Source organism: Nicotiana tomentosiformis, chromosome 1, assembly GCF_000390325.3.
Source record: "Nicotiana tomentosiformis chromosome 1, ASM39032v3, whole genome shotgun sequence".
NCBI lineage: Eukaryota > Viridiplantae > Streptophyta > Magnoliopsida > Solanales > Solanaceae > Nicotiana > Nicotiana tomentosiformis.
Window position 1 is genome coordinate 146,812,160 of NC_090812.1, and position 16,719 is coordinate 146,828,878.

Here is a 16,719-nt window from a genome sequence, read left to right on the forward strand (position 1 = left end):
CAGCTATTTCTAGTGAAGTTCATCCCTATCACCCTGAGAGAGGAGTATCGCAGGCAGTTTGAGCGACTTTAGCAGGGTGGTATGACTGTCACCCAGTACGAGACTTGATTTGTGGACCTAGATCGCCATGCCACTATATTTCTTCCTACTAAGAGGGAGAGGGTGGGGAGATTTATTGATGGACTCACTTACACTATCAGGCTTTAGATTGCCAAGGAGACCGAGCGTGATATTTATTTCCAGACGGCTGCAGATATTTCTAGACAGATCAAGTTGGTTCGTGCTCAGGAGAGGGTATCGGTGTCAGATAAGAGGCCTTGTCATTCCGTTAGTTTCAATGGTGCCTCATCTAGGGGTAGGGATACTTTTGGTAGAAGCCATCCTCCCAAGCTATTTCAGTCAGTGCTTCAGGCATCTCACAGTGCTTCAGGGAGTCGTGGTCTTTATATGACTTATTATGGGCAGCCAGCCTATTGTGCATCATCAGCTCCTATCAGTGCACCTCCGATTCAGAGCTATCACCGTGGTTATTGGGCACGTTCGGGTCACCTTCAACTTTAGTAGCCACGACAACAAATGAGTGTTTTGAGTGTGGTGGTATTGGTCACATCAGGAGGTTCTGTCCTAGATTATTGGGCGGCATGTCACAATAGAGTTCTCGTGACATAGTTCCGGCACCGATTGCTCCATCGCTTGCTCAGCTAGCTAGAGGCAGGGGTCAGGCAGCCAGAGGTGGAGGTCAGGCCATTAGAGGTGGAGGTCAGAATGTTATAGGTGGAGGCAAGCCAGCTAGAGGCTGTCCTAGAGACGTAGTTCAGAGTGGTGGGCCCCAACCCTGATGTTATACTTTCCCAGCTAGGACTGAGGCCGAGTCATCTGACGCCGTTATCACAGGTATTGTTCCAGTTTTTCATAGAGATGCTTCTGTTCTATTTGATTTGGGATCTACTTATTCCTACGTATCATCCTATTTTGCCTCGTATTTGGTTGTGCCTCGTGATTCTTTGATTTCTCTTGTGTATGTGTCCATGCCTATGAGAGATTCTATTGTTGTAGATTGAGTCTATCGCTCGTGTGTGATTACTATTAGGAGTCTTGAGACTAGCGTATATCTTCTACTTCTTGATATGGTAGGTTTTGATGTTATCTTGGGTATGGATTGGGTGTTGCCTTATCATGCTATATTGGACTGTCACGCCAAGACGATGACCTTAGCCATGCTGGGGTTGCCTCAATTAGAGTAGAGAGGGACTCCTGGCCATTCTACCAATAGAGTTATTTCTTATATGAAGGCTCGGCGTATGGTCGAGAAGGGATGTATACCTTATTTGTCCTTTGTCCGTGATTCTAGTTTAGAGGTTACTTCAATTAATTCAGTACCAGTTGTTCATGAGTTTCGAGAGGTGTTTCCTGTAGATCTGCCGGGGATGCCACCTGACAGAGATATTTACTTATGTATTAATTTGGCTCCGGGCACTCAACCCATTTCTATTCTGCCATACCGTATGGCCCCGCCAGAGTTGAAGGAATTCAAAGAGAAGTTGCAAGATTTTCTTGATAAGAGATTTATTAGACCTAGTGTCTCGCCCTGGGGTGCGCCCGTGTTGTTCGTGAAGAAGAAGGATGGGTCGATGAGGATGTGTATAGACTATCGGTAGTTAAACAAAGTCACTATCAAAAACAAGTATCCGTTGCCGAGGATTGATGACTTATTTGATCAGCTTCAAGGTGCCAAGGTGTTTTCGAAGATTGATTTAAGATTTGGCTACTATCAGTTGAAGATTAGGGCATCTGATGTCCCTAAGACAGCTTTTCAGACTCGGTATGGGCATTATGAGTTCCTAGTGATGTCATTTGAGTTGACAAATGCCCCAGCAACATTTATGGATTTGATGAACCGGGTGTTCAAGCCCTACTTGGATTCTTTTGTGATTGTATTCATTGATGATATCTTGATCTACTCCCGCAATCGAGAGGAGCATGGGCAACATCTTCAGATTGTACTTCAGACTCTAAGAGATAGCCAGTTATATGCCAAGTTTTCAAAGTGTGATTTTTGGTTAGACTCAGTAGCCTTTTTGGGACATGTTTTATCGGCAGAGGGCATAAAGGTAGATCTTAAGAAGATTGAGGCAGTTCAAAACTGGCCTAGACCTACTTCAGCTACAGAGATCCAGAGTTTCCTGGGTTTGGCGGGTTATTATCGCCGGATTGTGGAGGATTTTTCATCCATAGCAGCCCCATTGACTAGATTGACCCAGAAGTGTGCCCCGTTCAGATGGTTGGATGAGTATGAGTTGAGCTTTCAGAAGCTCAAGAATGCTTTGAATACGACGCCAATGTTGGTGTTTCCCACATGTTCAGGATCCTACACGGTGTATTGTGACGCTTCTCGTATTGGGCTCAGTGCAGTATTGATGCAGGATGGCAGGGTGATTGCATATGTGTCGCGACAATTGAAGGTTCATGAGAAGAATTACCATGTTCATGACTTCGAGTTGGTAGCCATTGTTCATGCGCTGAAGATTTGGAGGCACTATCTTTATAGCGTATCGTGCAAGGTATTCACGGATCACCGGAGTCTACAGTATTTGTTCAAGCAAAAGTATCTCAACTTGAGGCAGAGGAGGTGGTTGGAGCTGTTGAAAGAGTATGATATCGCCATCACTACAAGAAATTTGATTTTTAACGACCATTTATTAATGAACGGACATAAATCCAGTCGTTATAAGTGTATTTATATCAAACAAATTTTTTTCCAGTCGTTGAAACTAATTTTTAGCTCAATATTAACGAGGGGATAGTATTTGGTAGTATGTCTCTTTTTTCAATCTCAGTTTTAGTGCATAAGATCAGTATGAAAGAATGAGCACGGTCTAGTTGGCATTGATATGGAACAACCCCTTTCCGTGTTGTTTTAGACAAAGCCGATTTTAGAGTTATATTTTTGTTTCACAGCACATTGAAATTGAAAACTGTAAAATTAAGCTAATGTCTAGGATTCCATTCCTAACTAAGATAAATAGAACATTTAAATTAATTCTGAAATCTGGACAATATCTTACTAAACCGAGTTCGATGTGTTCGTTGTGATTGAAAACAAACCATCAATTCCTTATGTCATTTATTTTTTCGTGTTTAGATATAGAGGACAGTGTCCATTTGATGACTTAGTATCATTTGAATTTTTATTTTTGTGAGAGACGTCCGATATGGAGATATCTCGTTTCTAGCTTTTTGAAAATAGATTAATAGCGTTAGAAGTCAGTCCTACTTAAATATTTTGAAAAACATAGTATTTTCAAGGAGAAACTTGCAGTATGTGTTAATCGAGTACTAGGCAAACACAACTCCTATTTAGTACTCTAACTAGCGAATGTAACCTTTATTTTGCTATCTTGCACCAATTGGATGATCCATTTCTCAAAGTATCTTTGCCATCATTTGCCTATTTAGACCTTAGCAATTCAGCTTCAATTCAACATGTTGCTATTACTGTTGTGCTTGAGAAAATGTTGTACACTCTTATTGTCATGAATTGAATTATAGTACAGAGTGCTAATTTGTAACGACTCGACCGGTCATTTTAAGCTCTAGCACATTGTTCAGCAGTTTCAGGCCTTGAGTAGCTTCACTTTAGGTATATTGACTTGCACATGTATCTGGAATTGAATTTCGGGAAGTTCGGAGTTGATTTGGAAAGAAAATTCTAATTTCGGAAGCTTTAAGTTAGAAGAATTGACTAAGTTATGACTTTTGAGTAAACGACCTCGGAATCGGGATTTGAAGGTTTCAACATGTTCGTATGACGATTTTGGTCTTCGGAGTATGTCCGGATATTGATTTGGAGGTCTATAGGTCATTTCGGCGTCAATTGGCAAAAGTCGGAAATTGGATGATTTTTGGGAAGTTTGTCCGGGAGTGGAATTTTTGATATCGGGGTCAGATTCTAATTTTGGAAGTTAGAGTAGGCCCGTAATGTCAATTATGACTTGTGTGCGAAATTTGAGGTCAATCGTACTTAATTTGATAGGTTTCGATGTCGAATGTAGAAGGTTGAACTTTTAAAGTTCATTAAGCTTGAATTGGGGCGCGATTTGTGGTTTTAGCATTGTTTGAATTAGTTTGAAAGCTCGACTAAGTTCGTATTGTATTTTAAGACACTTTAGTATGTTTAGTCGAGGTCCCAGGGGCCTCGGGTTAATTCCAGATGGTTAACAGATTGAATTTGGCCTTATGAAAATTGTTGGTGGCAGCACATCTGGTGTAACCGCACCTGCGAGGTTTTGGCCGCAGGTGCGGAGCCGCAAAAGTGGCCAGGAAGGGGGGGTTTCGCAAAAACGGTCCTGCTCCAGCTAGGTGAAGGGCAACATATGCGGAGTTATTAGGGGCATATATGTGCATCCGCAAAAGCTGAGAAGGCATCCTAGAAGCTGGGCTAGGCCTTTGGCGCTGGACCGCAGGAGCGGTCAAGGCTCCGGAGAAGCGAGACCGCAGGAGTGGTCAGGGCGCCTCAGAAGTGTGACCGCAGGAGCATATATTGGTCCGCAAAAGCAGACTTGGCTGGGCTTAATGGAAGCAGCACCTGCAATGGGAATGTCCGCAGGTGCGGAGCCGCAGAAGCGAAAGGTCGTCTGGGCAGAGGTGTTTTTATAAAGACGGGATTTGGCCCATTTTCTTTCATTTTTCACTTGGTTGGGGCAATTTTGGAGAGCTTCAAGGGGATATTTTCATCAAGCAACATAAGGTAAGTGATTCCCACATATTACAAGTTAAATACATGGTTTATATATGGATTAGAGCATGGAAATTAGTAGAAATTGTGGGATTTTGGTAGAAAATCTAGAATTGGTATTTTTGGAGTTTAACCACGAAATTGGACATGGAATTTGTGATAAGTTATATATTTGAGTTCGTGGTGTTATGGATAAAGTTTATCTTCAAAAATATTCGGAATTCGGGCACGTGGGCCCGGTGGTTGATTTTATCGACTTTTCGAGCGGAGTTGGAAATTGTTTAAATTGATTAATTATGGGTATTAGAGTATATTTTGATTGGTTTGCATATTATTTTTACTAGTTTTGGACCGACGGGCATTGGTTTGAGGTGTTGAGAGGCCTTGGAACCGATGATGGAACTTCGAAGCGAGGTAAGTCTCCTGTCTAACTTTATGAGGGGGAAACCAGCCCCTATGTGATAATTATTGTTATGTGCAACTAGTTGTGGATGCTATGTACGCATGAGGTGACGAGAGTCCGTACGTAGCTAAAGCATGTTATGTCCGGGTAGACTTAGGATCTTATCCTGCGATATTTAAATTATCTGAACTCATTTTGCTGGCTTAACTAATTAAAGTTATAGTTGAATTTGAATTAGAAATAAACGTATGTATAATATTCCAAGCCTTGACACTTTGAATTTTGGGTAAGTAAATTGAGAAATGGTAACGATTATGTTTATTTTACGCTCCTGTATGGTATTGTAAACACGTGTCTCGTGATTCGGTGAATTTTCTTGATTTTCTTGTGGAGCGGGCCGAACGCCTCGGCAATATATAGGTGCATATATGGTTCGTGCCGCTCGACCCTCGACAGTGTACATATTATTCTGGATCGGGACGAACGACCTCGGCATAATCATGCGTTATACCGCTGGTAGTCCGAACATTCACGAGATTATCTTTCTGCTGATGCCCGACATAATATACGATGTTCCTTATTTATTTGATAATTTCTGAGCTATTAAGGCACGATACAAGATTGAGAAACTTATACTTTAAAAGAAATAATTGAAAGATTATGCACCTTATAGATTTATCTTGTTATTGTCGTACACTATATATCTGCTTAAGTTTTATTATATTGCTTTATTTGACCTACGGTAAGTGTCGATGTCGACCCCTCATCACTACTCATTTAGGGTTAGGCTAGATACTTACTGGGTATGCGTTGATTTATGTACTCATGATGCACTTCTGCACTAAATCTGCAGGAACTGACAGGTTCATTTGGTGATCATCCTGGCACGTAGGCGCACTGTTGAGGAGACTTTATGTGAGCTGCATTTTAGGCCACACATCGCAGTCCACCGAGTCTCCATTGTACTATTTATTTAATTCTATCTTATTATATTCGGGACAGACGTTGTATTAATATTGTACTCCTTAAAAATTGCTCATGCACTTGTGACACCGGATTTTGGGGGTTTCTGCTGGTTGATCATTATTGTATATCACGTAGTTATTATCATTTTTCCCTGTAAATTCTATTTTATACTATTTAAGTAATGGAGATTCTGATCTCGAGAGTAATAAATGAGTAAATAAATTGATGAATTAACGTTGGCTTGTCTGACGGTGGTGTTAGGCGCCATCACGACCTATAGTGAATTTTAGGCTGTGACATAATTCCTCGTCATTTCCCAGTCTCACTTAGCATTGGAACTTCGAAGTTTGATTCATGTAATTCCTCGTCAGTGATATAAAGCATTGTTGGTTACAAGATTGTTAACCATGGAGTGCTTTATATATTTTAGTTTCTTTATAATGTGCGATACAGAACTTGGACATATTAACTCAATATACTGTTGTTTCACTTGTTTACTGCCCGTGGTGTTGCGTTCTTTTGACTACACTCCCTTTTCGGAGATTGAACCTCATTGAGATGTTGATTCCATGGCTTTTCTTTGATGTGGTTGGGCTGCTACGATGTTGAAACTACTGATATCCATTTTTTTCGTTTTCTCTTAGAGGAACTACATTCCCAAAAGATCAATACTACAAATAATTGAAGGGATATGCATTGAAATTTTGTAAAATATCATGTCAACACCATTTTTTTCATCTTCTCGGGTCGAGTGTCCTTTGGAAATAACCTCTCTATCTTCTTTACCTCCTCAAGGTAGGGGTAAGGTCTGCGTACACACTACCCTCCCCAGACCCCAATTGTGGGACTCCACTGGGTTTGTTTGTTTGCTTGCTTGTTTGAGTATAGTTGACGAATCTAAAATGTGAGTTCATTATTTTTCTTTTCGGTTACATTTGGGCTCTACAAGTGTTTCAATAGCCACTAGCTCTTGTGCACACTGCCTCCTCCTTAGCTCGTGGCTGTTCAAATTCAATTCTTGTCTTCCCAATAAATTATAACTTTGAGGTTTAGCTGGATCATCTTTTATATGGTAGAGTTATTGTTGAGAGACCCCTTCTTCCATTCTCCGAAAGGATTTTATGTCCTTTATGCTGCTAGTATAATGCTATTATGTATTATATTTCTCTAAGTGAGCGATGTGGTTAATTTGTGAATTTGAGTTCCTTCTGTCTTTCTGGTCCTCCTCTACAATAGATCTTCTATGGTTCTCTGCTTGTTAAAGATAAAAGGCTTGGATAAATGGAAAAGAGAATCTTGAGACGTACTTCATTTGCAAAATTTTGATCTTTATCTTTATTAAACATACAACTTGTGTTATATAAGGTGAGCTTCAATATATATTTTATGATGTCACAATAATGTTCTTCACGCTGAATTACCAATAATTTAATCATTAAAGTTGAATACATGTTTATGTGAGAACTTTGTTTTAGATAGTCTAGTTTTAGCATGATTATTATCATTTCTGTCAGGTTGTTTATTAGTTTGTTGTAGATAGTCTAGTTTTAGCATGATTATTTCCTCTCCTCTATTAGATAACACTAACACTTTTGTTATAGATGTATACTGACTATAGATCTTTGATAGTTTTGATGTTGATACATTTACTCTTACAAAGGTTCTCTGTATTGTCTAGTTATGATCATTTACTAAGGGGTAGTGGATATAGAATTTTATTTGTTAGAAGTTGTAGAGATGGAGTGTACTGCCTTAAGAGAACAAATAAAAGATAGAGCATTCTATAGTTTCTATACCAAGATTAGATTCAAGGTAATTTAAGGTAATATTTTCTTAATCAACAACCACACTATAAGAGCATCAATACAGAATAATCTTTTTTTAGTTTTCCTGATTTGTAGCTTATTTATAAAATCGTTACAAAAAAATATTCTCAATTTTCATAAGTACTAAAAATTTAATATATTTATTCATCCTTTATTGTAAAAATTAAGGTTGTTAGTTGGGCTATAGGCCAGTGAAATGGTGGATGTGAGTAATTGTTCAAACGTATTATAAAAATAATCTTCAGATTGACTAATATTCATTAGTAAAGGTGACTAATATGTTTTTATTCTCTTATGTTCATTTCTTATTCATTGCTAAACTAATATTTTTTGGTTGAGTATATATGTTTATTAATTTTGTGTATGCACCAGCTGATAAGCAATGAATGAAACTTATTCATGATCGACTTGATAACGCTTACATACTTGGAGTGGAGAATTTTCTGGATTATGCTTTTAAAAGATTAGGAGAAACACGTGAAATACGTTGTCCATGCGTCAAATGTTGTAATACAATTTCAGGAACACGTGAGCTGGTTAGGTCACATTTAACAGTGCACGGAATAGTCCAAAATTATACCCTTTGGTATCACCATGGGGAGAGATTAGATGAGTCCTCGTCAGATTATGAATTTGTAGATGATAATATCATTGAAGAGGGTGATGGTGAGGATGAAATACATGAAATTTTAAGAGATTTATATCTCACTTTTAAAGGAGACAATATGAACAATGATGTTGATGGGCTGTCTGAGGAGGAACCAAATATTGAAGCAAAAAAATTCTATAGGATCTTAAAAGATTTTGAGAAACCATTGTATCAAGATTCAAAAGTTTCTAAAATTTCTACTTTGGTAAGATTGCTTCATATCAAATGTATTGGTAATTGGAGTAATGCGTCATTTACAATGTTGTTGAAGCTCTTGAAAGAAGATTTATTGCCGGATGGATCAAACTTGCCAGATTCATATTACGAAGCAAAGAAGGTAATTCGGTACCTAGGGCTTTCTTACAAGAAGATTGATGCATGTAAGAATGATTGTATGTTATACTGGAAAGATGATAAGTCTCTTGAGTCTTGAAAATTTTGTAGTGCATCTAGATGGAAGGAGGATAAATGTAGTGGGGAAACCAAATTTAAAAGTGAAAAAAAGATACCATACAAGATTTTACGTCATTTTCCTCTAAAGCCAAGACTTCAAAGATTATTTATATCCTCGAAAATATCTTCTCTGATGAGATGGAACCATGACAAAAGAGTTGAAGATGGAATAATGAGGCACCCAGCTGATTCAATAGCTTGGAAAACGTTTGATGAACTTCATCAATATTTTGCATCCGAGCCTCGTAATGTTCGACTTGGGCTTGCTAGCGATGGTTTTCAACCATTTGGAAATTACAAAACTTTGTATAGCATTTGGTCTGTGGTACTTATTCCTTATAATTTATCACCTTGGCTATGCACGAAGAAAGAAAATTTTATTTTGTTGATGATTATTTCAGGTCCTGAGAGTCCTGGAGACGCTATTGATGTTTACCTCCGGCCTTTGATAGAGGAATTAAAGGAATTGTGGGAATTTAGAGTGGAGACCTTTGATGTGTCAACTAAACAAAACTTTGTGTTACATGCATCTTTATTATGGACCATTAATGACTTTTCCGCCTATGAAAATTTCTCTGGAAGGAGTACAAAGGGAAAACTAGCCTGCCCATGTCGCAATAAAGAAATTCACTCAATTAGGTTACAAAATTGTAAAAAAAGTGCTATATAGGCCATAAACGCTTTCTTCCTCTTAATCACAAATGGAGGAATGATAAAGTATCATTTGATGGCACTAAGGAGTGAAGATTACCACCAAAACAGTTGTCTTGTGATGATATACTTGATCAAGTGGCTGATTTAGAAGGGTTACAACTAGCAATGGATCCAAAGAAGAAGATTAAAATATCACATGAGAGTAGGGGTGATAATTGGAATAAAAAGAGTATTTTCTTTGATCTCCCATATTGAAAAACTATTTTGTTGCGGCATAACTTAGATGTAATGCACATTGAGAAAAATATATGTGATAATATTTTGGGGACAATCTTATATATCAAAGGAAAAACCACAGACACCATAAACACTCGGTTGGATTTGCAAGCAATGAACATTAGGAAAGAATTGCATCCAATAAAAATTGGGGATAAATATGACTTACCAACAACATGTTACACATTATCTCCTGAAGAGAAGTACATATTTTTCAGTTTCTTGAAGAACTTAAAGGTCCCAGATGGATTTTCATCAAATAGTTCCAGTGTGTCAACCTTAAAGATCACAAAATTTTTGGTCTAAAAAGTCATGATTGCCATGTTCTTCTACAACATTTACTCTCACTTGCTCTACGGGGTATGGTATGCAAATCTGTGTGTGAACTGCTTATTGAGTTGTCTTTGTTTTTCAACATGCTTGGATCGAAATGTTTAAGTGTGGATGAATTAGAGTAGATAGATGCCCTAATCCCAATAACTGTGTGCAAGCTAGAAAATGTCTTCCCTCCTATAATTTTTGATGTCATGGAGTACTTGCCAATTCATTTAGCTAATGAAACTAAGATTGTCGGACCTTCTAAATATCGATGGATGTATCCAATAGAGCGATATATATATATATATACTTTATGAAACCATTTATTTGTAATAGCGCTTGCGCTGAAGGTTCTATTGCAAAGAGATATTTGGCAACTAAATGTAGGACCTTATGTTCAAGGTATATACATACAATGGAAACAAAGTTTAATCGCCTTGAACGAAATTATAATGGTGGTATTATAGAATCTGATGAAGGTTTAACAATTTTTTGTCAACCTGGAAGAGCTTTAAGAGGTGACAAACCACACAAACTTGATTCAAAATGAACTGGAGCAAGCACATTTTTATATTTTGAAGAATTGTGATAAAATGCAACCATTTCTCGAGTAAGTAATGACTTGTTTTAAAATTTTAATTTTATGTACCTTTTCTTCTTTGTTTTCCATTAAAATGACATGTTATTATGCTTTAATTATTTGTAGAGAGTTTTCACTAACTTCAATTGATAACTCTCAAGAAAAGTCTGATAGGCAATTCATTAATTGGTTAAAAGAAAATGTGAGTACTAATTAACATTAATATTTTTCAAACCAAGTATGTAAATATTATTTGCTAAACTATGTGCTTGATCTTGATAGGTTGCATGATTACACAAATGCAATGATAGTAAAATAATGGAAGATTTGCTCTCATTGTCACGCGGTCCCACGACATATGTGACAAGTCATCGCGACTACCTTATTAATGGATATAGGTTTCATGTGAAAGATTATGATAAAGGTTTGAGAACTCAGAACTGCGGGGTGGTTGTAGTTGGAGAGACAGATGAAGAGAATAAGAAAATTGATTACTATGGAGAACTAACAGATATACTAGAATTACAATTTATTGGTGGAGGAATAATAGTTTTATTTCGATGTACGTGGTTTTATGTGTATGACCAAGAAAAGGGAGTTAAAATAGATGTATATGGCTTTTTAAGTGTTAACCGCCAGCGATTTCTGAAAATAACTGAGCCTTTAGTATTAGCAAACCAAGCATCATAAGTTTTTTACGTTGACGATCTTTCCAATAAAGGTTGGCATATTGTACGAAAGGTTCAACCTCGTGATACTTTTGAGGTTTTGCAAGAAACTATTGATGATTTAGAGGAGTTAGATCATCCTTCACAACTGAAAAGAAAAAGAACTCATGAAGGTTTGGATATTTATCAACTCCTTTATTTAATTAGGCAACCACTTATGATGAGGGAAGTTTCGTACTGGATTCCATTTGATTTACAAGTTCAGAAAAAGATTCTAAGACTATATTAGTGGATTTTCTCTTAACTGATTATATGTTCTTATATGATGAATCTGACTTGCTAAATATTTTTTTATCTCCAGGTTTCTATGCATCATGTTTCTGTAAATTATCTTTATTACTGTTGTCTACGGCCATGTAACTTCCTAGCTTCTTTCAAAGACCTTCATATGTTCATATATGATAAAACTGACATGATAGACATCTGTTACTCAATTGCTTTTGTGCTATGTTTACATGAATCCATCAAAATATCAGAGGTCTAAAATGGAATCAAATTCGAAGACTATTAAGCATGTGTACGTTCCACCTGGTACCTTAGCAAGGGGCGAGGACAGAGCTTCAGAGCATTGGGTTCTGTAAGAGTAAAGGCTGAACAACAAGGTTTGATTGGCAAAATTAAAGCTTTTAATGTATTAGCTTCTGATCTGAATGTATGAACTCATAATGATAGTCTTGCACCTCTTGATTTTGATCAAATATTTGAAGGTGATACTCTTTTTTCTCATGAAGAAGAAGAGATGCAGAACACTCAGAGAAGTGAAATAAGTATTTTATTATCTCAAGTTATAAGATTTTTTTGTTGTTATTATTGTATAAGAGCTATTTTTATATTTGACTTAAATTGGAATTTGCAGGGCTTTGAGAATCTTAAAAGATAAAAACACTGAGAGGAACGAATTGGTGTAAACATGTTGCATGATTCAAAGTTGGAGAAAATTTTGCGCCTCCTGGTTTTAATCAAACATTTGAAGGTGATACTCTTTTTTCTCATGAAGAAGAAGAAATGCAGGGCACTCAGAGAAGTGAAATAAGTATTTTATTATCTCAAGCTGTAAGATTTTTTTGTTGTTATTGTATAAGAACTATTTTTATATTTGACTTAAATTGGAATTTGTAGGGCTTTGTGAATCTGAAAAGATAAAAACACTGAGAGGAACGAATTGGTGTAAAAATATTACAGGACTCAAAGCTGGAGATAATGTTGTGCCTCCTGGTTTTGATCAAATATTTGAAGGTGATACTCTTTTTCCTCATGAAGAAGAAGAGTTGCAGGGCAATCAGAGAAGTGAAATAAGTATTTTATTATCTCAAGCTATACGATTTTTTTCTTATTATTGTATAAGAACTATTTTTATATTTGACTAAAATTGGAATTTGTAGGGCTTTGTGAATCTGAAAAGTTAAAAAAATCGAGAGGAACGAATTGGTATAAAAATATTGCAGGACTCAAAGTTGGTGAAAATGTTGCGCCTCCTAGTTTTGACCAAATATTTGAAAGTGATACTCTTTTTCCTCATGAAGAAGAAGAGATGCAGGGCACTCAGAGGAGTGAAATAGGTATATTATAATCTCAAGCTATAAGATATTTTTGTTGTTATTGTATAATAACTATTTTTATAATTGACTTAAATTGAAATTTTCAGGGCTTTGTGAATCTGAAAAGGTAAACAAGGTGAGAGGAACAGATAGATATAAAAATGTTGCAGAACTCAAAGTTGGAGGAAATATTGTGCCTCCTGGTTTTGATTAAACATTTGAAGGTGATACTCTTTTTCCTCATGAAGAAGAAGAGATGCAGTGCACTCAGAGAAGTGAAATAAGTATTTTATTATCTCAAGCTATAAGATCGTTTCATTGTTATTGTACAAGATCTATTTTTATATTTGAGTTAAATTAGAATTTGCAGGGCCATGTGAATCTGAAAAGGTAAAAAAAGTGAGAGGAACGAATATGTGTAAAAAAGTTGGAGGACTCAAAGTTAGAGAAACGTTGCATGTCACTTTCTACCACAATAGGGTTGTTGGGCAGCATCATGCTTCATTTACGAGACACTTAGGTATATTGGTTTGTGATCATAATATGTGCCCATTGCATGTACACTCATGGGCAGACATCGAAAAATATAAGCTACAATACACGTGGGAAGCTGTTACGGTAAAGATTTAAGCATTACTTTCTTGATTTGCCTTCTCCATTTCTACTTGTTAATACAATATGTTAACTCAATTTCTTCTTCTTTTTCTATCTCTGCTAATTTTAGACGTCCGTACATGAGTTAAATGTTCATCTTTTTCATCTGTCATTCAAGGGATAGATACAACATGTGTAAAGCTAATACTAGGCAAGAGCAAATGAAAGACATCATTTGAGCTCTACTCTCCCATTATTTTAAAAAGAGTAGTAGACCAGATAGATCACTGTGATAGAAGACTAACCAAGAAGGCATGCGTTATATGGACACAGAATTCAACAACAATACCGACGGATATCACAAGGTTAACAACAGATACAACATTGAGCTGGATTTATAGAATTGCCATTATTCCCTGCAAAACAATGTACAATGTCACAGCTAGAGAGAAAAAAACAGGTACAATGATATGAACTCAAACGATTTGTTCATAGAAGAAAATATACCATAAGATCCAGAATAATCATAGCCAGCACAAGCAAGATAATTGTTGAAGTCCATAAACTGGATGTATCAAAAGGTGTAAAGAAACAAAGTTAATATAACAGATACACTAAAAAAAAGGTGTTTTGTTCCAGATCAATGCTCTTTTCAGAACGTGAGATAATTCTTCCACCGGAGAGGACTGCCTTTCAAGTTTTTCTATGCTCTCCTGTAATTCCACTGTGAAATATTGTAGGACAAATTTGACAGTGATGACATAAATAATCAACTAGATCATGTCTTGAAACATATGAGAAAGTTATGGAACAATTGAAGAGGATCGATGCACAAGAATATTAAGTCTAAGCCATTTCGTTATACTCTAAAAGATGTTCCAAATGGGATAGACAAGAGTGGTTGGGAATGGCTGGTCAAGGAGAATTTTTTTACTGAAAAATTTAAGGTATGATTTCAAGCTATTTATTAACATCATGTTATATTAAGTGGCTAACCAGAATTTTGCCGGTATATTGTTAATTTAGGAGACAAGTACAAGAAACTCAGTCAATAGATCTAAGTTGAGTATGCATCATCGTACGGGTAGTAAGCCAATTAGGGAGATCATTTGTGAATTGGTGAGTAAATCTTATAATTCTATTAAGAAACCTCATCTTTGTTACAAAGATTTCTTTGAATTGTTTATTTGAATGTGAAGGGAGGTAAAGATGGTAAGAAAAACAACAAGCTTGTCGAACCTGAAACCAATGAGAAATATGTATGTTTATTGATAAATTTGTATTTACCTTATTTATTTACTGTGTTGTATTATTTTAATTAAATTATTTTTTATTTTACAGGATAAAATCAATGAATTCGTGCAATATGAATCGTCTCTTACAAATATTGAGGTAGTATAAAGGTGCTTCGGGCCTCAACAAAAAAGTCATGTAGTTGGATTTGGTGGTGGGATAACCGTTAAGGAGTTGAAAAGTAGTAAAGCTGTATTGTTGGAAAAGCTGAATCCTACTGTAAAAGAAAATGAATCATTAAAAGGACGTTTGGAAAGGCTAGAGAGTAAATATGATTAGCTAGGGAGTAAGTACAGGCAACTTGCAAAGATAGTGTTTGATCAGCCTTCGTCACCATCTTCAAGTGATCAATAGATTGAATCATTTAACAGGTTAGTATATTGAAAATCCTATTTTAATGATAAAAATATTGCAATGCTCATGTGAATTTTTTCTTTATGTCATTACGGTTTATGAATAAACAAAAACATAGCAATGAAACAAGTGAATTTAAGCAAGAATGAAGTTTCAAATATTATGTACATTAGATGCACTTGTGCTTGCTAACATACCAGGATATAAGAACTTTTGAAGAGATTTTACATTAGACATATCCTTCACACCAACTGCTGTATTTTGCCACTGTACAGTCTAGATTCAAACCTTGGACTGACTGACACAAATACTACGTACAGAGTAGCTAACCTTGTTCATTCTCATTATGCAACGGTTCAAAAGAATTAGAGCAGCTAACGCTCTTTACACCATCACATCAAGTACCTGCAGAAATTGCTCCAACAGGCTATATTTTATGACCTGATGCCATGTTTTTATTAGGTGATGTATGATTTCGAGTCACCACTGTCCAATCTCACCCTTTTGATTGTTTCCCAGTTTGCGCATCACAAGCTCCTATATTTTGGATTGGTGTAACATTAGGTTCATGTATCCCTGCTTTCTTCTCCTTCATACCCGGTGTATCAAAATCATTAGAACAACTGGTGTTTTGTGCAGCAGTGCTATGATTTTTGGGACTTTTGGTGCATTCTTTTTGCTAGGTGATAGGTGTGCTCGGTTTACCACTGTCCAGTCTCCTCCCTTAGACTGCTGCACATATTGAACAACCAATGGTCGATCAAAAGTCCTCGTGAGAACTATACTTTCTTCTCACTTTATTACTTATCAGCCGTGTATTCTTGCATGTGCGTTGGCCCCAACAAGTTAATTTTTGGCGCCATTGACGGGGATTTAGAAATTAACTACTTGTTTGAAAAAAGCTTTTATTCATTATCTGATCAATTTTTAATTTATTTGTTATTCTGCTTCTATAGGTGTTCCCATTGATTAGAGAAGTGGAAGCTTGAATGATCTTCCTCGTTACGATCCTGAATCTTAAAAACTCTTCCATAAGTTAAGGAGGGAGGCTGAAGCAAGTGTTAGAACTGCAGAGTTAAGCATCATAGTCCAACCACAACCAATAGAGATAGCAGAAAACGATGAGCGATCGGTGATCGAGGCAGCAAGGCCTAATCTTGAAAACATGACCCAGGCTATTGTAAAGCATGACATTACTGATCATTTGAGCTAAAGCAATACATGGTGCAACTAATTCAGTCCACTGGAAAATTTGTAGGTCTCTCTCATGAAGATCCGCAGAGGAATATTTAGAACTTTTTGGAAATTACGGATACTTACAACTATCCGAATGTTTCCAAAGACTATGCCAA

General features: G+C 36.6%; 1 protein-coding gene across 17 annotated transcripts; it reads left to right on the forward strand.

Annotated features, from left to right (window-relative positions):
* The first annotated feature begins 10,995 nt into the window (after nucleotides 1–10,995).
* On the forward strand, nucleotides 10,996–14,931 carry LOC108944123 (uncharacterized). 17 transcript variants are annotated; one of them, XM_070192154.1, is made up of 6 exons: nucleotides 11,017–12,190; nucleotides 12,296–12,355; nucleotides 12,771–12,824; nucleotides 13,351–13,410; nucleotides 13,497–13,744; nucleotides 14,461–14,931. In XM_070192154.1, the coding sequence occupies exons 2-6, from the start codon at nucleotides 12,328–12,330 to the stop codon at nucleotides 14,536–14,538; spliced, it is 468 nt and encodes a 155-aa protein (XP_070048255.1). In that variant the 5' UTR covers nucleotides 11,017–12,190; nucleotides 12,296–12,327; the 3' UTR covers nucleotides 14,539–14,931. The 17 variants fall into 17 exon arrangements, with proteins under 17 accessions (XP_070048262.1, XP_070048277.1, XP_070048245.1 ...); XM_070192173.1 differs by lacking the exons at nucleotides 11,017–12,190; nucleotides 12,296–12,355 and adding exons at nucleotides 12,394–12,621; nucleotides 13,034–13,147 and having other exon boundaries at nucleotides 12,708–12,884; nucleotides 13,234–13,410; XM_070192167.1 differs by lacking the exons at nucleotides 11,017–12,190; nucleotides 12,296–12,355 and adding exons at nucleotides 12,396–12,621; nucleotides 12,971–13,087 and having other exon boundaries at nucleotides 12,708–12,884; nucleotides 13,234–13,410.
* Nucleotides 14,932–16,719: the final 1,788 nt, after the last annotated feature.

What these genes read in the sequence shown, in the direction of transcription:
- LOC108944123 (XM_070192144.1), top strand. Translation starts at nt 12,328, where the DNA reads ATGCAGAACACTCAGAGAAGTGAAATAA. An exon ending in CACTCAGAGAAGTGAAATAA is followed by an intron (nt 12,356 to 12,707) that starts GTATTTTATTAT and finishes TGGAATTTGTAG; the next exon opens with GGCTTTGTGAATCTGAAAAG. An exon ending in CAATCAGAGAAGTGAAATAA is followed by an intron (nt 12,885 to 13,496) that starts GTATTTTATTAT and finishes TAGAATTTGCAG; the next exon opens with GGCCATGTGAATCTGAAAAG.